The sequence below is a fragment of the Acomys minous genome (genome assembly GCF_964271855.1).
Source record: "Acomys minous genome assembly, chromosome: 11".
NCBI classification, from domain to species: Eukaryota; Metazoa; Chordata; class Mammalia; order Rodentia; family Muridae; genus Acomys; species Acomys minous.
The window spans coordinates 79,484,082-79,507,379 of NC_140492.1; the positions used below are offsets into that span (position 1 = coordinate 79,484,082).

At 38.3% G+C, this 23,298-nt stretch overlaps 1 protein-coding gene across 8 annotated transcripts in view; it reads left to right on the plus strand.

The window, feature by feature from the left end:
• Positions 1–23,298, plus strand: part of MCTP1 (multiple C2 and transmembrane domain containing 1) — a 566,686-nt gene that overhangs the window by 284,684 nt on the left and 258,704 nt on the right. For all 8 annotated transcript variants that reach the window (XM_084800400.1, XM_084800402.1, XM_084800401.1 and 5 more), the window contains exon 3: positions 3,465–3,607. In XM_084800400.1, the coding sequence (XP_084656526.1) occupies positions 3,465–3,607 (143 nt within the window). The remainder of the gene's footprint in view (positions 1–3,464; positions 3,608–23,298) is intronic.

The following is a 23,298-nucleotide window of genomic DNA, read 5'->3' on the forward strand; positions in this document are numbered from 1 at the left end:
CTGTCTACTTTTAACACTTTGCAATAGAACTTGAACTGACATTCGTTTTGTTGGAACGTCTTTTGGTTAACTTTGCCACAGTATCCTCAGTCAAGCAGATGAGTTTAACTATATACAAACCTCTCTCACACTAATATCTATATCTCTGTCATGCACACACAGCATTGTTTTTTGCTTTCAACCTTTTTTGCTTAAGCTCTGGGGTGTAACTGTGAAAATGAGTATGTGAATTTTAATAGTCCTACAAATATGTGCTGCAGCACCCATACCTCTGTGGGTCCTCAGCAGGTAGTTAGGAGCCATCGTAACCACTTTTCAAAAACATTTTATTACATTGACTTCCCTAAGGAATGGGTTTTAATATCATACCACCTACTAGATCATATTCACACTCACAAATAATTTTACTTCTATAGGAAAAGTCAAACTGTCAAAACAAATGATAATATTTGGGGGTCAAACGCAGAACTTTTGCAAGGCTTTGATGTAATTTAGGCTTCTTTTGACTTGTTATAAACACAGAATGCCTTTAACTCCTGATCTTCTTATATCTACATCCCAATGGTTATAGATGTGTGCAGCTATACAAGATTGGAGAGAGCCCCAAGGGATGAAATAAGGAAGTACACATCAAAAGGCAGTTCTTAGATGTAGCACAGTCATTTGTGTGTTGCCTCAGCGAGTACAGCATTGAGAGTGGATGTGGAGGGAGCTTCAAGAGGCCAGGCATCGTAGTCATAACACTTAGCACGTAGATGATGTTGTATACTTTATTTAATTTTTTTTAGCCATATAGTCTATAGATACCAAGTGAAGCATTGATTTGGGCCAACTAGGAAGAATTTAGCTGAACTTTAACATAAGGAAGACGTAAAAAAAATTATTTCTTTATTATGGAGATTGTCATACACTGAAAGTCTACACGAGGATGTCACTGATTCTCTGTGAGTCTTTAATAACTGCATAAACAGTTAAGGTTGATCATATTGGCAGCCTCTTGCCCCAATAAGAAATATCATAATATATGTAGTATGGAAAGACCATTCTCTACTGTGGACACAGTAGGAAAAAAACACAAGTAATTAGAACCAAACAGTTAGTGGCATATAATAAATAACTGACTTGCCATCTCTGATTTTATTTAATACTACACACACACACACACACACACACACACACACACACACACACACACACACAGACACACACACACACACTTTCATTAATTCTTTGTGGACTTAGAACCTTCCTTCCTGAAACAACCACCTCTCAGCAGTGACATTAGCTGAGGACAAAGCCCTCACCACTTGAGCTCTGAGGCAATACTTTATATCCAAACCAGATCATTCCCTAATATTTCTTCCCCCTAGCTCCCAAGACCTTCATATCTTCCTGGTGCTCAAAACTACAAGTTCACGGGGTGATGACATATGGCGCTGAGGATGCTGGGAAGCCAACTTTGAGACTCTCTTCCCTCAAGGTTTTAGATGAGTGTGAAATGTTGACAGTGTGTGAGTCTTTAAAACTAGTTAAATTCATCAATATCATTGATCCTTCTTTTTATAACAGATAAAGATAAATGTCAGTTAAACTGATTTACAGATGGACTTAGGCTTACATATCCGTTGTTCAATCCTGCTGATTTCTATTCATATTGACATTTATACCCATTGTACATGGTAATAGTCTTCATAAAGACATTTTCAATCAAGTACATCATGTACTCTGAACATAGTCACCCTTGATACCTCTTCCTTCTCTGCCTTCACCCCTTCCACTAACCCACTTTCTTTCCATAGACAGTCTTACTTCTGCTTTAATGTAATTTTCAAATAAATGAGTTGATGCATCCATACACAATATGGGATCTACACATGAGAGAAAACATTATTTTTATTTACCTGATTCTGGCTTACTTTATTAAATATGATGCTGTACATTTGTATCCACTTCCTACAAATAGCATAACTTTATTCATTTTAAATTTAAATAATACTCCATTGTGGATATATACTTTATGTATCCTTCTGCTTATGGTCACTGATTCCATACATTTGCTGCTGTGAATGTTGCTGCAGTAAACATGGATGTGCAAATGTCTCTGTGGTGTGTTTGCTTAGAGTCTGTTAAATCTTATGTGCCCAGGAATTATGTACCTGGGTCCTACGGTAGTTCTAACTTTAGGATTTTGTTTATTTATTATTTTTCATGTTGGGGACCGGGCCTGGGGCCTTAAACATGCTCAGTAAGTTTTATATTATATATCTATATATTATCTGTCTCAAGGGCTATATCACTACTCTCTATTTTTATTTTTTTGTTTCTTTGTTTGTTTTCATGCAACCTCCATGCTCAGAAAATAAACCAAGGACTGGCAACTGCCATCACATGATGTTAAAGTGCTCACATCAGAGGAACAATGAAATGAATGAAGACACAGGCTACAGAATGGGAGGGAAATCTTTGCTGTTAAGTATCTAGTGGGCCTGTTGTCCAGAATATATAAAGAACTTTAAAAAAAAACTGAAATACCACAAACAAACAAAAATCAATCCCATCAGTAAAGTCACTAATGAAATGCATTAAAAAATTCTCAACAGTTCTCAACAGTAAATGTATAAAAAAAAACTGTTGACCATCCTTAGCCATTGCAGTTAGGGAAGTAGAAATTAAAAACTATGGTGAGATCTCTTATCTTACCACAGCCTGAATGGCTATCATTAAGAAAACAAAGCAACTTCTCATTTGGGAAGCTGCTAACCTGCACCCCCAGTATACTCAGGTAATTGATTTTATTCCTTCTCAAGTCTCTGATGGGGTTGAAGACCAGATGGTTTACTTTTACAATCAAGCTTAGGTGTTTAGGGGTTAAGATGTTTTTAGGTCTAGATAGATGTTTTAAGTTGATAATGATGAGATATGATAGATACTGATTTACATTCAGAATTTTAAATGCACCAAGATAGGAAAGATGTTCTCTTCCAGGCAGCCAAGTACAAATAGCCAAAACACTATGAATGTAACTTTTATATAATTCCTGATTATTTCATGGTTCTTCTTGCTATATGTAGTTTATTGTATATATGTGTAATAATATAAATGTATATGTAAAACTTAAAAAATATTTAATGAAAAGATAAATTAAAATTAAAACAAAACAATAACAGATGCTGGAAGAGGGTGCAGGGAAAAGAGAGCCCTCAAACACTGCTGGTTAGAAGTCAGTTAGCTCTGCCACTATGAAAGAAATTGTGTTGCTAAAATGCAGGACAAGATTGAAGGCTTATGCTCAGAAGGTAAATGGTGATGGTTTGATTTTACTTCAATACTTAGAGAAAATACCTTTCTGTTCATATGTTATAGGTCTCAATTTACCTTTAATTCTCTCTGACCTTTTAGCAAGCAGCTATGTTGCTTCCACAGAAAGGCATGGCTAATGCAGATCGTGTCTACCTCTTCAACAGGCACGAGTGATCCATATGTCAAGTTTAAAATCGGAAGAAAGGAAGTCTTTAGAAGTAAAATTATCCACAAGAATCTCAATCCTGTGTGGGAGGAAAAGGCTTGTATTTTTATTGACCATCTTAGAGAGCCACTGTATATCAAGGTGAGCCATTTCTTTGCTTTTACTTTATGGAATCTGACACTGAAATCTTTTTTTTTTTTAATGGTTGTTTCTCATGTCTCTTAAGAGACTTTTCACCAAAGACTCCTGTTAACAGTTTTAGTCCAAGGTAATGATACACAAGAGAGAAGGGATGATAAGCTGCTGGGGCCGCTTCCATTTGGACCATATCTTGTTGGTAGACATTTAAGAGGACTGTGAAATCCATCTCCTGATGTGAACTGTCAACTGACTTATTGTATAGTTTGGGAGTCCATAAAAATACAGTAAGTCTCCAGATCATCTACTATGAAGGAAATCAGCATTTTTTGGATTTTTACATTGTTCTCTTTAAGCTTTTCCCGTAGGAACCAAAGGTTGAGCCACAAGGCTGTGGCGTCCCCTTTTTCTAACCATGGGATAGATTCACCCACTAGTATAATTTTTTTTTCCAAAATTGGGAAGTCATCTCACAAAAGTATCAATTTTCCTGCTTTGTTTGACTTCTGTTTAGCCAGATATTATGAGTATATGCACATCAATTTTGAACAAAACAATAGACAGTGCTGTGCTGATGTCGAGTTAGAGTCCCAAACTAGTGCTTAATCTTAGTCGCCTGCCGTAGTTGTGGTTCAAATTTCAAGTGCCAGGTAGCAGGACTCACTGATCTGCCAGTTTACTTCTGGAAATGTGTGTACATGATGCCACACATTTGCACTGACCAAGATCTGGCAGTGTTGTCACCTGTTAACCCAGACAATATGCCGCTTCTTTGCCTGCCAGCTCTGACCTTCTTGTCCATGGTTGTATCTAAAGGTCATTGTTCTGAGAAAGTCCATAAGGCTCCTTTGGTGGTAGATGATACAGACATGTGCTTAAGATGAAGTGAGGGTACTTTGCTTCTTATAAAGCTCAGAGCTTTGGGACTGAGAAGGTTTAGTTATTAAATCACTTTCTTTCCAAGCAAGAAAACTTGAACTGGGATCTCCAGCACCCCCATAAAAAGCCAGAAGTGTGTATATATGTATGTATATATATGTGTGTGTGTGTGTGTGTGTGTGTGTGTGTGTGTGTGTGTGTGTGTATGTGTGTGTGTGTGTGTGTATGTGTGTGTATATATATATAATCTCTAACCACATTAGACCACTTGTCATGGGTGAAGTGAATTGTGTAGCAATTGGTACCAGTTTCCCCAATGGTGACAAAACCTTCTCATGCTTAGATGTTCAATATAGACTTGAACTGAGTTTTGAAACATTGAAAGAGTTGTCTGAATGACACAGAAGACTTGTTGCAGAGTCCTGAAGAAGAACCCACTGGAAATTAACAAGAATCATACTAAAAAATGATCCCAATGCAAAGACCACATGCCAACACATCCTTCTTCACCAGACAAGAAATCATCATAGTCCAAATGAGGGGAAAATGTCCATAGGCAAGGCAGTGAGATGAGTGGGCATAGTGACACTTGGGAGGCAGGAACAGGAGGATAACCACAAATTTGAGGCCAGCCTTGTCTATGTAGTAAACCTTAGGCCATCAAGGATGATTACAAAGACCTGTCTCTAAAGAACAGTAACAACATATTGACATTGAGCCAGAATACTGTTCATGTTGAGTACAGGAAGAAGCCTTAGGGAGCAAAAGGCCTATAGCTATCAAGAAACTAGCAACTGCAGAGAAGTACACTGCAGAATAAATAGAATTACTTTATATACTCAGGTTTTTCATTCTATAAATGATTTAGGAGAGTTTTTATTCCTCTTTTTTTAATTTTAATTTTATTAATTTATTCAGATTACAACTCAATTATTATCCCATACTTTGTATCCTCCCATTCCTTCTTCCTTCCAACTTTCACCCTATTCCCCTCCTCTAGGTCTGTGATCGAGAGGGACCTCCTCCCCCACTATATGGTCATAGGCTATCAAGTCTCATCTTGGTAGCCTGCTTATTCTTTCTTTGAGAGCCACCAGGCCTCCCCACCAAGGGGATGTGGTCAAATATGTGGCACCAGAGTTCATGTCAAAGTCAGTACCCTCTCTCCATATAACTGTGGAGAATGTCCTGTCCATTGGGTAGATCAGAGTAGGGGTTCAATGTAAGCTAGTTATTAATCTGTTTTAGGAGTATATATTTCTGTGTGCCCCACAGTCTTCAGAGCCCCACTCATATTTTTCTAGAGATATTTAGTCTCTCTTGCCTCTCCATCACAAATGTATTCCTTGTGGTGGCATCGGAAACTACAGTGTGTCACACAGTATACCTTTTTGCCCAACAGCATAGGTTTATTACAATGAGTTGTTACTCAGGCTCAAGGCCTCTGGTTTCTGCTACCCCATCAATACTAGACCTTTACTAACAATTCTTTCAGACATCCCCCTGTTGCTCAGAATCATGGAGATCATGCAAGCTGGGTTCTGCAGGACCGGCCCCTTTACACACCTCAGCAACTCATAGTCAGGGTTGGTATTGGGGTGAGCCAAATCAAAGCCCTGGATCTGTGCCTGGGAGATAGTTGACATGATTAGCCTGGATCTCTGCCAGGACCCCACCAGTGAGGGTTGGGGGCCAGCTCACTGTGGCCCTCAGACATCAACATGGCTTCAAGCAGCAGCCTAGACCACAGATGTCTGCACTGACTTCAGTGATAACAGGGGCTACACATATTAAAACAGCCTCTGTCCATATCTAGACCCCCCTAATCCACTCACGGCCCTCGGCAACTTTATGGCAACTTTATGGCAACTTTATGGACCTCAGGCCTCATCATGGCCTCAAGTGTCTACATATGCTACTCACATCAACATCCCCACCCAAGGCAGCAAAGCCTGAGGATATCACCCAGGCATCAGGCAGCTGCACAGACTGCATACCTCCACATGAATCTTAGGCTTCGTCATGACCTGGGGCAGCAGCTTGGACCACAGACTCCATCATAGCCCCTAATAACATCATAGATCATGGTGGTCCTTTGAGGAAGTCCAATCCCCAAAGTGAACTTTTCCTCATCTTGGGCCTCCAATGTTGCTGAGATCCAGGGTGATCCCACTGCAGCCAGGCAGCACGTTCTGGGGCTCAGTCTGTATCTGCATAAGCACCAAGCTGTTGTACACCATCCTACTTACACTACTGAACAAAGACAGCGTGTTGACTTCAGCCTTCTCTTGTTACTGCGATCTCGTCCCCAGTTGCACCTCTGTCCACAGGGCATACACTTCTCTGTTTTTCTATATTTTCCATCACTCCATATATTTGACCATCACAGTGGCATCAAGAAACCCAGATTGCTGCTGGGTGTTGCCTGGGTGTCTCATCTTTTTGTCTTTTAGATTGTTTTAAAAAAACAAGTATTTTCCTAAACAGCCAGCAATAACATTTTCAAAGTATTGGAAGTAAACCTTGTATTATAATTGAGTTGTATGTATACAGTACCTGATATTGGAGTAGAAATACATATAATATGTGTGAAGAATAATCTTAAATTTGAATTCTATACCAATGTATCAAAATTAAACTTATTTTGTATTGATGTGTAAAAATCTATACAAGTTAATTAAAAATAACCTCGTGAGTAACAATTAAGGCCTTAAGTTGAGGAGTAAATTCGATAATCCACTTTTTGTCCTATCATCTCTGTATATTTCTATATATCCCCTTCATTCTTTTCAACTCCTATCTCCAAACCTAAGAAAGAAAGATAAAGGAAAAGAGAGCCATCCCTGAGTCCAACCTTATTTTCTCTCTGAATAAGACCACTAGTAACTTATAACCAACTCCCAATGACAATATTTTCTGCACAGTCGAGTCAACAAAGTAGCAATTGCTCCAATATGATGTTGAAATTATAGGATCCAGAGGAACAATGGTTTCCAAGGGGCAAGGGCAGGAGATTTACTCTGTAAGATTGCCGTGCCCCTCCTATGAGTTGGGAGTCTATAGTTGCTTAGGATAGCCTCAGAGAACAATCAACTGGCCAAAGATAGACTTGGAGACACTAGAGGAGATGGCTTACAAGTACTACAGTGGCCCTTAACAAGGTAGTGGCACAACAGGACATGACAAGCTCAGAACTGACTATATCAATAAATATAATGTTTTATATACAGTCTTTAGTACTTTTATGTCTGCCCTGTCCCTCACCCTTGGAACTTCTCTGCCACACACACAAAAAAAGAAATTAAAAATAAAAATAATTTCAAAAGTAATAAATAAATAAATACTTTATCGAGGCGTTAATAAGAAAATTAACTATGCTATTTTAAGATTTATCATTCCTAGTTACAAGCAAAGTTCTTTCTTTTACAATGGAAAGGGCAAATATAATGAGACTGAGAGAAAAGTACTTCATCACCTCCAGACATGCTAAACAAGGGCTTTTCTTTCATCTGATTTAGTTGTAGAAAGTAAAAAAAAGAACCAAACAAACAAAAAAAACAAAAAACAAACAAACAAACAAACAAAAACCCAACAAACTTTAAAGATGCTCTTAAGTAATTTAAAGAATCACCATCTCATTTATGAAAAAGCCATGTTTCCTTATTTTATTTTTGCACCTGGACTCCCTTTAATCTATGTCTGAATGCATAATTTTTGGTGTGTCTGTGTTCTGAATGTTTATCGGGTGTCCAGTCCTTCCTCTACTTTTGCCATCACAGGACACAAGCCACCTTTTCCTCTAAATTATCAATCCTGTCCCATGAGCCCTAAGTCTCATATAGTTGCTCTCTGAACACTTACTAGGAACCTTCTCCACCCACACATGTCTGTAATGTCTGGCTTCCGGTTGATTCCCTCCATGTCCTGGTTAGTTTCTGTTGTCAACTTCGCACCACTTACAGACACTTGGGAAGAGGGAAGCAAACTGAAAACTCTCCCAATCAGATGTGGATTTGCCTTGAGTGGTGATTGTTTTAAGAGGGCCCATCCCACTCTGTGTAGCTTTCAGCCCAGCAGGTACGTCTGTGCTGTGTAAGGGACAGAGCCAGAGAGTGAGCCCTTGAGCAACTTGCCTTCCTGGCCTGACTTCCCTTAGTGGCAAACTATGACTGAGAAAAGACCATTTTTCTCCCTTAAGGTGGTCATGCTGTTATCACACAACAAAGACCAAACCAGTGCACAGTAGAATACACAAGAATACAACACACAGAGGAAACACAACCAAACAAGATGTTATTAAAATAGCAGTAACTCAGTTTATCGTGGCAATGAAAGGAAAATCCTCAAAGGTTTACAATTGATCAGTGCCTACAAGTCTTCATGAGGAGAGTGGACACATTTTGCATAAAAACATGTGAAAGAAAATCAATTCAATAAAATATGTGAACTAAGTCTTAACGGACAACACGTGGTAATACAATAATAATTACAGAGTTGGTGCACAGTGACCAGCCTTCGTCCACCCGTGGGCAAGCCTGTCCTCCACTGTGTCCCTCTACCCCACACCTTCGGAAACAGAACTCCCCCAAGAATGGGAAAGCAATGGCTTTCACTATAAAAAGATAGAAGATGGAAGGCCGTGTTGAGGTTCTGCTCTGATGGGACAGCAAGGGGTCAGAGAAAGGGAGCCTGAGCCGCACACCTTCATTACTGTCGCTGCAAACAAAAAGTGGTACGGAGGGAACTAATTTTTAATTACTTCTGCTATAAACATATTCTTCAATAGGACAGTGTCCATAAAAATCACATAGATCTTCAGTTTAAATAAAGCCACAAATGGATTTATCAAAATTACATTAGATGTTATGGGTTTTCTGGCTTTTGTGCTCAAGGAAGAGTCCTTTGTATACATAAAAAATTTGTCTAAAGCCATATTTCAAAACAAATATGCTACTAGGCTCAAAGCAAGAAAATAATTCATCTCAACTACACAGAAAAAAAATGGTATGAAATTGTTTTGGTTTGAAATGATGGGAACACATATATGAGCTAGACAAATGGCTGCATTTTCAAAGGACTTGGGTTTGATTCCCAACATCCACAAGGTGTTTCACAACCACCTGTATGCCCAGTTGCAGGGCATCCAACGCCCTGTTTTGGTCCCTGAAGGCCCCAGGCATGCAAGTGATGTACAGACATATATGCAGGCAAGACACCCATTCACATAAAATAAAATAAAAATAAATGCTTTTCAAAGAGAATATACACATACCCATGTATATATGTATATTATATATTCTCACACACATATGTGCATATATCCTGTAGCATCAAAGATTGACTAACCCATCTGCTAAGGACGCACATCACATGTGAAGAAGCTGGAAAATAGAAACAAAAGATTGTATGTCGGTTTGTTCTTTTGTCTCTTTAGTATGCTCATCATTCAAGATTGTTAGCCACGATTGAACTTAGATCACACAGAAGGAAATACATAGTCACCTGTAAAGCAATAATCATTATTTTCATATCTATGTAAAAAGATGATTAAGTTAAACCATGCTCTGACCTCTCAGGTAGTTAGACCAACATAGAATGAGAATTTATTTTATGCAATATTTCATACTTTTAAAAATGCTTTGATATTTTTTGCCGGTTTTTTATTCTCTATGGAGATTCTTTTGAAGAAAATATCTAGCCTTAAGCCAATTTTTCCATGGTGTGTGTGTGTGTGTGTGTGTGTGTGTGTGTGTGTGTGTGTGTGTTTCATTTTTGGCTTGCCCTTGGGTATTCAAAGACCCAAATAAAACAACTGGTGTGAATGACACTTTGAGCTACCCTGTGACTTCATGAGCACTATTACATTGCATTGTCTCTGCACAGCTCTGTGTGATTACCTTGCTGGATTCTATTATGATATTTATATTAACCTTGTCTAAAAGATTTCTCAGGAATGAACTGATTCTGCCGTAACTAGCACCATGAAAATACTGCTGTGGACTATCTGGTTAGGAAACATTAGGGCTACAGACCTCCTGCCGGTAGATAAAAGGAAAACAAGTGCCATGGGTGTTCTGTAATCCGATTACAGTATCAGTGTGAATGCATCTAAGCAGAGCATTAAAGTTATAGAATGCTTGGCATCTCAAGTAAGATAAGTTTTGTTATAGAAAATCATGTAACACACAGAGTTTGCCATAGCATACACACAGTAAAGAAGCGTACACAGAAGCACATGTGTGACGGTGCAGATGTGTGACAGTGCAGATGTGTGACGGTGCAGATGTGCTGCCATATCTTAAACAGCAGCACGAACTTAGCACCCACTTCAGTTTCTCAGGGTTAGTACCCAGAATTATAAAAGAAATAGATACAATTTCAAGGAAAATTGTTTACATAATTGATACCTGCTTGGCCAAATCATGACTGTGGGTCCCAGAGACCCACTGTGTTGTATTTTCTGCAATTCCTGAGATCAATGTTTAAAACATTTTGTATATAAGTGGGGATCATGTGGTGGTGGTCTTTCTGTGTTTGGTTTATTTCATTAAAACACATTAGAGCAATCTTCTAAATAATACAAGTATTTCAGAGCTTTAAGAACCACATTTACTGCCCCATCCAGAGGAACTTCTCAATAGATTCCAAGAGCTCTATGAATGATCATATATCAGTGATCCTCAAACCTGGATGTATTAGTAAAGTTATTCACAATTTTTTAAGTACTTAGATACCCATGCCCCACTCCTAAAGGATCTGAGGTAAAGTTTAAGTTTCTTTAATTTTAAAACTCCCCTATAAATTATCTGACACAGTTTGGGTGGTAGGCTACTCTTCTACATATTTGAATGGTAGCAATTGAGTGTTTCAAATGTAAATATTCAAAGGTAAAAATTAGTTGGCATAAACCATAGCACATCCAAATAGAAGTTTGCCAAGTTAGGTAGATGTTTATTATCTTAAATATGTTTTACATGGTTCAAAGTTACCTTAGAAATGTATAAATACAGCTTAGATGCAGAGAAGATGCTTAAAAACTCCAACCTTACTTCATGGCAAAGTGCCTAGAGAAACTAGGTATACAGTGAACGTATCTCAAATTAGTAAGGTTGTCTATGAAAAGCATATAGAAACATCCTACCAAATGGAGAAAAACTCAAAGCACCCCCCTCTGTGATGAGAAACAAGACAAGGATGCCTATTCTCCCCACTTCTATCCAACCCCTAATTGAAGTTTCAGTAGAGCAGTAAGGCAAAAGAAATGAAATCAGGGGACTCCAAGTAGGAAAAGAAGACGTCAAAGCATCCCTGTCTATATATGCTATGATTCTATTCATAAGGGATTCTAAAGACTAGCACCAAGAGTAAATCCTAAAGCTGGTAAAGCTTTCATTAAAATGGTAGGTTACAAAATTAACATACGAAAACCAGTAGCCTTCCTATATACCAATGACAGACATGTAGAGAATGAAATGGGAGAAATTATCCCATTCTCAGTAGACTCAAGAAAAGAAAATGGATACCTTCACATAAACTTAATCAAGGAAGGAAAAGATCTCTGTGATGAAACTTTAAAACACTGGAGAAAGGATAAAGATGGCAAAAATACCTCCCGTGCTCATGGGTTTGTTAGAATTGTCATTATAAAAAGAACCACCCTACCAAAGACAGTCTGCAAGTTGGTTTTTTTTAATTAATTTATTCAGATTACAACTCAATTGTTATCCCATCACTTGTATCCTTCCATTCCTCCCACCCTCCAATTTTCACATTCTTCCCCTCCCCTAGGTCTATGACCGAGGAGGATCCCCTCCCCCACGTTATGGTCATAGTCTGCAAGTTGTAATCCCAATCAAAATGCCAACTCAAAGCACAAGAATACTGGCTCAAGTATCACAATATCTGACTTCAAGTTATACTACCTAGCAATGGAATTAAAACAGTACAGTCCTGGTGGGTCTATACATCTTTGGGTATGACATGCACTCTTGAACTCACTCTAGCTATGGTTACCTACACAAGAAAGGCCACAAGACTGGGCTGGACCCATGAAGTCCCTTCCTCTCTGAAGAACACTGACAATTAATGGCTTCTAGAGCAGGGTTCATTTTCCTCAACAGGTAGCCACTTACCTTTAAGCTGCCCTTGCTTCAGTAAGTACCTTCTCACCCATATTCAGGCAAAAAACTCTAAACTCACTGGGTCAATCAGTAAAATATTTTAAAAGAATATTTATATTATTATTATTTTATTATACTATTTTAGTTATATTTTTTTAATTTGACACTGTTTTTACTTGTACATATTACATCATGATCATATTCTGTCTCACTATCTTCACTTTTCCTCCAGTCCCTGACAACCTTCATCTCTCTAGTCCCTGTGCTCTCATGGATTATACGTGTCTCGTGATGTGTGCTCATGATTGCATATTAAGAAGACAGCATTTTATAGTATTCCTCCTCGTCCTGCAGGTTGTAGTCTTTCAACCCGCTTATCCACGATGGCCCTGTGCCTCAGAGTGGGTAAAACAGGCACTTGATTTAGGCCTGAGCAGTCAGAGTTCTCCTAGTCTTTATGTAGTGCTGGGTTCTGAGTATCTGTTTTGACTCCTATCCACTGCCAAATGAGACTTATCTGACCTGACTAAAGCTGTAAGGGGCAGTAGTAATGAATATAAAAAATAAATATTTAGATGATACTTTAACTGCATGTACATACTGCAAAGCATCAGTAGCCCAATGCTGCATATGACTCGTGACTCACCTATCAGCTTTTGACCAAGTTTATAGTGTCAGGCAATAATCCCCTCTTATTAGGAAGGCTTCAGATCCAACGATGTTGCATCAGTGGGTATACTTCATCTGGTATGTTGGTGCTGTAGCACTCAGGGTCTACCTCTAGGTTAGATCACTGAGGGCTTTCCCGAAAAGCTTGCATAGCACCTTCTGGCACTATAAATGCTCATAAAAGGGAGAGAGGTTCCAGTTCAGTCCTAGCTTGACTTCACTGTGTTCTGTATCTAAAGTGTGTGTTATCTTTGGTAACAGGCTCTTATTCTTCTGTTTGTCTGGGCAGCCAAGAATGGTATCCATACCTGGTATTGCTTGCGGAGCCTCTGGGGGGTCCCTGAGCAAACAAATCATTAGGGAGGGAGAGATGTCTCACACTTGGTATTATGATTTGAGTTTAATAACCTGGACTTTATGGGAACAGTGTGACTAAAGAATATTAACTATTTCTACTGGAAAAAAAAAGAAATAAAACGAAAATGCATGTCTTGGTATGTTTTGATTAATGGGTCAAAATGTGTGGAATTATTGAGTCCAGGGAAGCTAGAATCTGCAGGCATGCCTTTATCATAGTAGATGTCATTTGTTGACTGCTGTTCTGAGTGCTGTTACAGTATTTCTCATAGAACCCTAAAAATAATTGTTCTCCTCATTCCTATGCTATAGAACAGTGAGGCTCAGAGAAACTAAGCTTTTGCTTAGCCTGTTCTGCAACTAAACAGTATACCTTCCCTTTTTCACTAATGATGACCGATTTCAGTGACTGCGATTAGATTATGTTTGGGTTTGTTTTAATTATTTCAATCATTTAGAGTTCTAATTACTCTTTAAAAGTGTGAAGGTTGTCTTGAAACTGGCAATGTGCAAATGAGTATTCAATGTAGTTGGTGGGTAGTTTGTATTTTGAATCAGGTTATTTCTTGTAATGCGTTAGGTCTTGAAGGGAACTGTAATTTGGTTACAATTACTAATTAAATAACCTTAACATATTTTTAGATTATAATGAAATTTAATAAACTGCTATATATTTTACATAAAATAAAGAAATAACATTATAAACATTACAAATTTAATCTTAGTAATTATCATGCATTGAATATGAATTATTTAATACTATTTAATTGATATAAATGTCTTAATCTATCACTTTTATAGCTCAAGCATTGTGCACAATAATAGAAATCATGAACCTAGGAGACAGACGCCCTTATCGCATTGCATATATCCCTAGTTCTGGTGCTAATTCCCAGGGAAATATTGACCATATTGACCAGTGCTGAGCCAGGATCCCAAGCAAGACAATACCAGAAAATGGTGAGACATGGAGAAAACAGAGCCAGTTGCTATTTGCAGACTGTGGTAAAAAGCCAAGAAAACAAAATAGTAAGTCAACAAGGCAGCCTACAGATATATATCAAAAATACAAAATAATCCAAAATAAAATAACAAAGAAAAGGGAGAGAAATAGAATGTGCTTTCTCCTGCAGGTAAAGTCCAATTTCTTGAATTGTGAGCGTGTCTCACATGCATAACCACTGCTGAAAGCAAGAAGAGACAGTGTTAAATCAAAGACATTGATCTCGGACCTGAAGCTATTAGACAGGTCAGACAATTTCAGATACATATATAGGCAAGGAACAGATCTAACTGAGGAGCTATGAAAATCCAGAAGTTTATGCACAGCAAAAAAAATCACAGTTATCAGAGTGAAGAGAAACCTTACAGAATGAGAGAAAAATGTGAGCCAGATATGCAACAGGTGGATAATACCTAGGATATGTAAGATTAAATAAATAAATAAATAAATAAATAAATAAATAAATAAATAAAACTGACACAAAAGATTGAGTACAAATGCATAGTCAATCATGAAAAAAGAGCTGTGGCTTTTTTTTATTCTCTTAACTTCCGATTGAGCTCAAGAGATAACTCAGTGGTTCGGAACAATTATTCTTCTTCCAGGGGACCTGAGATTAATTCTGGGTAATTATACCAGGTGGCTCCCAACATCAGGTGCCTATACCTCCAGCTCCACAGGGCTGACTTCATCTTCTGTCATCTAGTAACATACAGGTGTCATGTAAACATGCTCACATGCACACATACACATAAGTTTAAAATATTTTCTAAGCTGCTGGCAAAGATGATGGGAAAGACAGTTCTCATCCACCACTGATGGATATGTAAGCTGTTTCAGCCACTGTGGAAATCAGTGTAGTGGTTTCTCAAAAAGCAATAGGTAAATTTACCTACCATAAAACATGGCTGCACCACTGTGGAAATGTACCCAAGGGAATCTAAGTAGGTATACTTTAGAGAAACCTGCACGTGCATTTTCATTGCAACACTAATCACAAGAGCTAAGTTATGAAGTCAGCTTCAGTGTCTATCAGTAGGTGATACATAAAGAAAAATGCTACATGAAGTATTAGTCAAACACACAGAAAAAGAAAGAACATGACTATAGGAAAAAGGGTGAGGTTGGAGAACATTGTATTTATTAAGCTTAAAGACTCAAAGAACAAATATATTTTTGGTTCTATGTGTAACCTGCTACATATTAATAAAACAATTAGATATAATAATATAATGATAAGTACATTTTATATATATATATATATAATATGGGCTCACTTCTATACTGGGAATCTTGGTCAGACATTTTTCTATAATATTTTCTTTAATTTATCATTTATATAGGCATTTCTCATTAGAGACATGAATAATCTATGAAAACTGACTCTACAACTTTAAAAGTAAAGCACAAAAAACATGTAAATATATGTAATTGTATATACATGTATGTAGGTAGGTATATATGTATATATACATGTATATATACAAGTAACATTATACGGTCTGAGAAAATTGCATTTATGTATTTAGCAATACACACACACACACACACACATAAAAGAAAACTCATGTATTTGAAAGATATCAAAAGGCAGATACATGGGAGAGTTTGAATAGAAGAAAGGAAGGAGAAAAATTATGTTGTTATATTATAATCTCAAAATAACCTAGATATCCTTCAACAGAATGGATAAACAAAATGTACATTTACATAATGGAATACTTAGCTGTTTAAAAAAGACATCATAAAATTTGCAGGCAAATGAATGAAACTAGAAGAAATTATCCTAAGAGAAGTAACCAGACCCAGAAAGACAAACATGGTGTGTACTCATCTATAAGTAGATATTGGCTGTTAGGCAAGTGATAATCATGCTACAATCCACACACCCAGAAAGACTAAGTAAAAAGTAGGGAGACTGTTGGATTTCCCTGGGAAGGGGAAATAGAGTAGATTTTGATGGACTAGGGGCATATGGGAATGGGAACAGGGGGATTAGGTTGGGGGGGACAGATGGAGGGAGAGAATATATATAGAGAGAAATAGAACTGAAGGACATTTGGGGGGCTCTCTGGAAACCTAGTACAATAGAAACTCCCAGGAGAATGACCCTGACAAGGATACCCTGAACTGGCCATCTTCTGTAGCCAAGCCAGGCTTTTGGTAGTAGGACTGGGGCACCAACTCAGGCCACAAAACCTTTGACCTACAATCTACCTTGCCTACAAGATGTGCTGGGGCAATGGAGATGCAGAACTTGTGAGAGTAATCAACCAATAACTAATTTGAGGCCCACAGCATAATAAAGAGCCAATGCCAGACACCACCTGTATGAAGAAGAGTTGGAGGCTGGATAGTCAAGGATCATAGGACAGGAAAATGAATAAAAATGATTCCTAGTGGCATTCTGCCATACTCAATAGATAGGTGACTAGCCCAGTCATCATCAGAGGCTTCCTCCAGCAGCTGATGCAGAGACCCATAGCCAAACATTAGGTGCAGAGAGAGCCCAAATTGGAGTTCTTCTTTGGGTTCCTCTCCTTGGAGCTCTGGAAACCCCAAGAAAGAAAAGATGGAAGAATTATAAGAGCCAGAGGGATCAAGGACACCAGGAAACATAGCCCACTGAATCAACTAATTAGGGCTCACAGAGGCTCACAGAGATTGAAGCAACAATCACAAAGCCTGCATGGATTTAGGCAAGGTCCTCTGCATATGTTATGGTTGTTATCTAGGTGTGTTTGTGGGATCCCTAACAGGAGGAATGGAGGTGTCTCATAGTCTTATGCCTACTCTTCAGGCCCTTTTCCTCCTACTGGGTTCCCTTGCCCAGCCTTAATATGAGGGTCTGTGCCTAGTCTTATTGTATCTTGCTATACCACGTTCAGGTGATATCCTTGAGGAGCCTGCTCTGTTATAAAGGGAAATGAAGGAGGAATGGATCTTAGCGAGATGGGAGGTAGGGGATGGGAGAAGTGAAGGGATGGAAAACTGAGGTCAGAATGAATAAGAATAAAAAGAAATCAAGGCACAAAGCATTCAGGAAATCTTCACGTCTATGGAATTGGTAAAGAAGAAGCAGAGGAAGAAACCCATGTCAAAGGCACAAAAAGTATTTTTAACAACATCATAGGGAAAAAAAATCTCTGAATCTAAAAGAAGAAATATCTATCAAGGAACAAGAAGGGTACAGAATTCCAAAGAGACAGAACCAGAAAAATGTCTACAATAGATAATAACCAAGCAATAAATGTGCAAAACAGAGAATGGGTAATAAAATCTGCAAGAGAATAACACTAAGTTACAAATAAATATAATACCATTAGAATAACACCTGACTTTTCAGTCCGAAAACCAGAAGGGCTTGGTTGGATGTCCTCCAAATTCTGAAAGACCATAGATATCATCCCAAACTACTATATCTAGCAAAACTATCGTCTATAATCAATGGAGAGGAATAAATCCTTTCAGTGATAAATCAATTTCTATCTACAAATCTAACTCTACCAAAGGTACTAGAAGGAAAACTTCATCCTCAAAAGATTACCACACCCAAGAGCCACAAAGAATAAATAATCTAAGGGCAGTAAATTAAAATAAGGGGAAAATTCACACTACAAGAACAAACATGCTCCATTAATAAGTCAATATCAATGTTCTGAATTCTCTAAAAAAAAAAAAAAAAGACATAGACCAGCAAACTGCATGAGAAAAACAGGATCCACCTTCCAGCTGCATTCAAGAAACACATCTGACCTTCAAAAATAGACATCACCTTATTGTAAAAGGATTAAACAAGATCAGTGCCTCACCAAAGAACTTTCCTTGTTGTTTGTTTGTTTTGTGGATGTTCTGTTTCATTTTATTTTATTTGGGATTTTAAAAATCTTATTGGTCTTTTGCTTGTTTGTTTTATTTTTTGTGTACTTTAATGGTTTTATTTTATTTTATTGAGGAAGAACATTAAGTAGGGTGAGTAGGGAGGCAGAGAGGATCTGGGAGGAGATAAGGAGGGGAAACAAGACAAAATATATTGCGTGGAAAACAATTTAAATAAACCTAATGTTTAAAGAATAAATCAAGCACAGAACAGGTTAGCCTTTCCTTTAATTCTGGACTGAAAAATCACAAACAGGCAAGTGCTCCCCTACCTTTATGTATTCAGGGGTTGTGCTGAGAATAAATGCACAAAACAACTTGAGTCTGCACAGTGAGCAGAGCCTTTTGTCCACATATGTTTACTTTCAAATGTTCATTGCTACAAGTCATGGGCCTGGTTTGAGGCCTACACTATTATTACCAGATCCTCACTGGGACTGCTATCAGATATCCATTGCTGCCATGTGTCAAGGAGATTCTTAATCTTTGAATCTGGAGGTCCGGCCCCTTCATATGTTCCAGCAGGTCATACATGAAGTAGATGTTGGGATAAGGTCCACTCAGAGCCCTGGATCAGGGCCCACTCCCCTGTCCTCAGGACTGGGCCTGCTCTCTCATTCCCATGTCCTCAAGGCAGGGCCCACTCTCCCACTCCCTGTCATCAGGGTAGGGCCAGCTCACTCATTCCAGTGTCCTTAGGGTAGGGCCTGCTCTCCTGCTCCCATGTTATCAGGGCAAGACCAGCTCTCCCACTCCCATGTCCTCAGGGCAGAGCTGGCTCACCCACTCCCATGTCATCAGAGCAGGGCCTGAACATGGTTCCATAGTCCTACAGTGGGAGGACATGGATGATCTACATGACAGGATTTCCTTCTTTCTGGGAAACACCAGGACTGTGTTTTGGAGTTCTCAGAATGGTCCTTTAGTGGCTGTCTAGTCACTGCTGTTCTACAGATCAGACACAGTGTGCAATCAATGCCGTCTTGGATGATCTCAGCTTGGGTATTTCTAATACATTGTGCTAAGTATTTCCTCCCAGGGGTGGGAGGGGTGAACATCTCTGTGTAGCTCTGGAACACAATCCTCCTCCTCAGAATGCACTGAGGACCTCATCTTTCAAACCCCACAGACCACCCTGAAGCTCTTAACAGGATATTAGGGTCAAGTGGTTGTTAACCCCAAAAAAGCAATTAACCTTGAGGGGTTTTAAAGGTAATTGGAAGATTGAGAGGAATTTAAGTCATGTACCTTTGGTTTGGTTCTTTGCCCCTCCATTGTAAAACCTTCCCAGGATACCACTTGTTGAAAATCCCAAATGGTTGGTAATACTAATAAAAACTTGGAAGCCAGATGCTGGGGTGAAAGCTTGCTAGCATAGAAAGGCAGAGAAAGGACCCATCTGACCTTCTGACTCAGCTAACGTCCCAGGGGAAAGAGCTCAAGAAACTAACTAGCTCAGCTGATAGCCCAGAAGGAAAAGCCAAAACAACTAAAAGCCAAAGAGCTTGCTATCTCTAGGCTCAAAAGTCCCTTCTTACTATCTATGCTGTCTTAAATACCCTTCAACTCAAAGTCCCTCCTCCTCTTTAATTCCTGTCAGCTGGTTTCTTGCCCCACCTCTTGACCTAGGGTTAACTTTATTAAATCCTGTGTACAGAAAGCTCTTGGATTAAAGGTGTGTACTAGGGCTGGCTGAACCACACATAATCACCTGTTTATAATAAACAGAAAGTTCTTGCATTAAAGGTGTGTGTTAGGGTTCAATCACAACAACAATAAACAGAGTTTTACAGTTCACAATCTCAGAGTCCACAATGGGATCAAATATCCTGCAACATTTCCCCATTTTTGTCTAAAAGGTTTTTTTTTTATTCTCTAATATCAATAAAGTATTTGCTACTAGGTAAAAATTAGGTTCCTAATGTCTAGTCCATATGTTTTTAGCAACTTTGAAGAAACTATTCTGTAATATATCCTATCTTTGTGAGTTCAAAGTTCTGTATGCAAATCACTTTGTATCAAAACTTGCATTACCAATCAAAAGAGATCTTTTTAGACCTTAAACATCTCCTTAAATCCTAAAAAAAAATGAGCTTAACTGTGAGACTGTAACTAGCTAGTCTTCAACACCATAAGAGACCTGAGAATGATAAATATTATCTAAATAAATAAGCAGTCTCCAAAGCTACGGAAATGACGGATTCTGCTGGTAGCCTGGACATTCTCTCAAGATGTCTCTATAATGTTAGAGCATCATCTTCAGCTTTCCAGCTCAGACTATCTGACAGATTTTTCTATGCAGCAGGTATAATGAAGGGCTTGGCCTACCTTGTCCTTGCAAAGCTTGACAGTCAGCTTTCCTACATCCAGTTTGTCTACAGTAGAAGCAAGGACATTTCTTTCCCAGTGGCTAGCTTGCCACATATGAAGCCATGTCCTAAAGAAGACTTTTTTGATGCTCATTGTCTTCTTCAATGTTGAAAGGGAGTGCTGCCAGGAGCTAATATGTCTCACTGTCCAAAAATTCACAAATTAATAAAATATCTTTAAGTACCATATTCTATGGATCTCGGAGGCTTTTGAAGACTATCCATCTCTAGTATATCTTAATTACTTGTGTCTAGCTATATACTGACTGATAAACTTAGAAAATATCTGTGACTAAGTTATACTTTAAAAAACCACAGGTTTGATTGACTATTAGTTTGCATTTCTTAATTATCCTAAACAGTTTGTGATAGTAGCTTTCAAAAAGATTAGAACTTCAAGTTGAGCTTTTAATAATTACATAGGTACAATACCTTAAAAAGGCTTGATGCATAGTATGCTACAAAATATAACCTTAATTTTGTATCACTATACAAAGATCTATAAGAGTAGATTCAATAATCTACCATTTTATTATTCTTATATTATTTCTATACTCCCTTTTTTTCTTTGACTCTTTCTTTCCTTGCATAAGAAAGGATAGAGAAAAGAAAAAGAAAGAGAGAAACCCCTTAGTCTAACCTCCTATATCTTGTATTATCCATGACTAAGACCATTAAAAACTTGCATCCAACCTCCTAATATGATGACAAACATCTATCACCCACTGAACGAGCAAAAGCCTGGCCTTTTAGGAATGGGGCAACACTCTGTTAAAACTGCTTCCTGCTGACTTGGGATGTAGTTTTTATTTTGTTTTGTTTTGTTTTGTTTTGTGGAGGGGGTCAGAAATTAAGAAAACGGTCAAGTCTTAAGAAAGCCAGCTAAAGCATTTGATGTCCAGTCTATGCTGTGAAAAATAAAGTCCTGGAAGTAACAGTCTGTGATGCTGGACCATCTTAGACAGCCATTTTGAAGTCTGTTCTAGATGCAGACTTTTTGAGGAAATAGTTATTGCAGCAGTCTGTGAGGGATAGTTGTTTTGTGTTCTTTGGTGTTTGGTAGTTTTTCTTCATATGTTTCAGTTATCCAGTGGCCTCCAGATTCCTTAGTTGGATGATTTTATTGTCCTAGAAAGATAAGAACAAAACCCTGACCCAACTTTCTGTGGGGGTTTCCTTTTTCGTGGGCAGTTTTGTTATTTTGTTTTCTTTTGTTTTTCAATAGAAAGAGTATTATCTTTCCATTGAAATTTTTAAAAAGTTCTTTTCTGGACCTTGGGGGGGGGGAGTTGCTGAACAAACTGTTGCACCAACCAAGGACAATGCATGCAGTAAACTTAGACACACACACACACACACACACACACACACACACACACACACACACACACTCAGATCTAGCCAATGGACAGCTCATTCTTCACCATTGTGGGGAGAGCAGGGACTGCCTCTGACATGAACTCTGTTGCCTCTAATTTGATCACTTCCCCTTGGTGGGGAGGCCTATTGGCACACAGAGGAAAGGAAGGGGAAGCAGGCCATCTGGATGAGACCTGAGAAGCTGTGGTTATAAGGTGGGGGAAGAGGTCCCCTTCTGTCAGAAGTCTAGGGGAAGGGAATAGGGCAAATAAGGGAGAGAGGGAGGGAACAGGAAGATACAAACAAGAGGACAACATTCTGAATGTAACCCCTATAAATTATAATAAATTTTAAAAATACAAAATAAGAAAAATTGAAACTAAATATACCTTTACACATACTTATTTTTAGATTACAAAGGATATTCACTTTGAATTTCAGCCTGCCTTTTGCAAGTGGCTTTTAAGTTTAAATAGATGTAAATCTCACGTGTCTCCCAACAATTCGGGATCGAAAGAATGTGCCTCCCAAGTGCTGGGATTAAAGGTGTGAGCCACCACACCGCGACATAAGTTTTTCTCTACTTCCCTTTTTTGTTCTGAAGCAGGTTGGCATTGGACTCAGAGATCTGCATGCTCTGTTTTCTGAGTGTTGGGATTAAAGGCATATGCCTCCCAGGTGCTGGGATTAAAGGCGTGAAATATTCCCACCCTGCTCATTGCAGCAGAATTTACAAAACTACTAGTTTATAGAGATCCACCTGACTCTACAGAGGTTAAAAGGCATGGACTACCACCACCCTGCTCAAATATTTTTACCTTAGCTCCAACTTATTCCAAACTCTTAGAGATTTAGAAAACAAGTTTAAGATATAGTAACCCATTGAAGTTACTTAAAACATTTTAAATCTCTTAACTGTGTTTTTAGTACCAAACCAAAAAAAAAAAAAAATCCCTTTAATTTAACAAGAAGCATTTAGTCTTTATACAAGTTTGAGCTGAATGATTAAGCTGTCTGATGAATTATTGCCTCTCTTTATTTTAGAGACCTCTCTTTTTT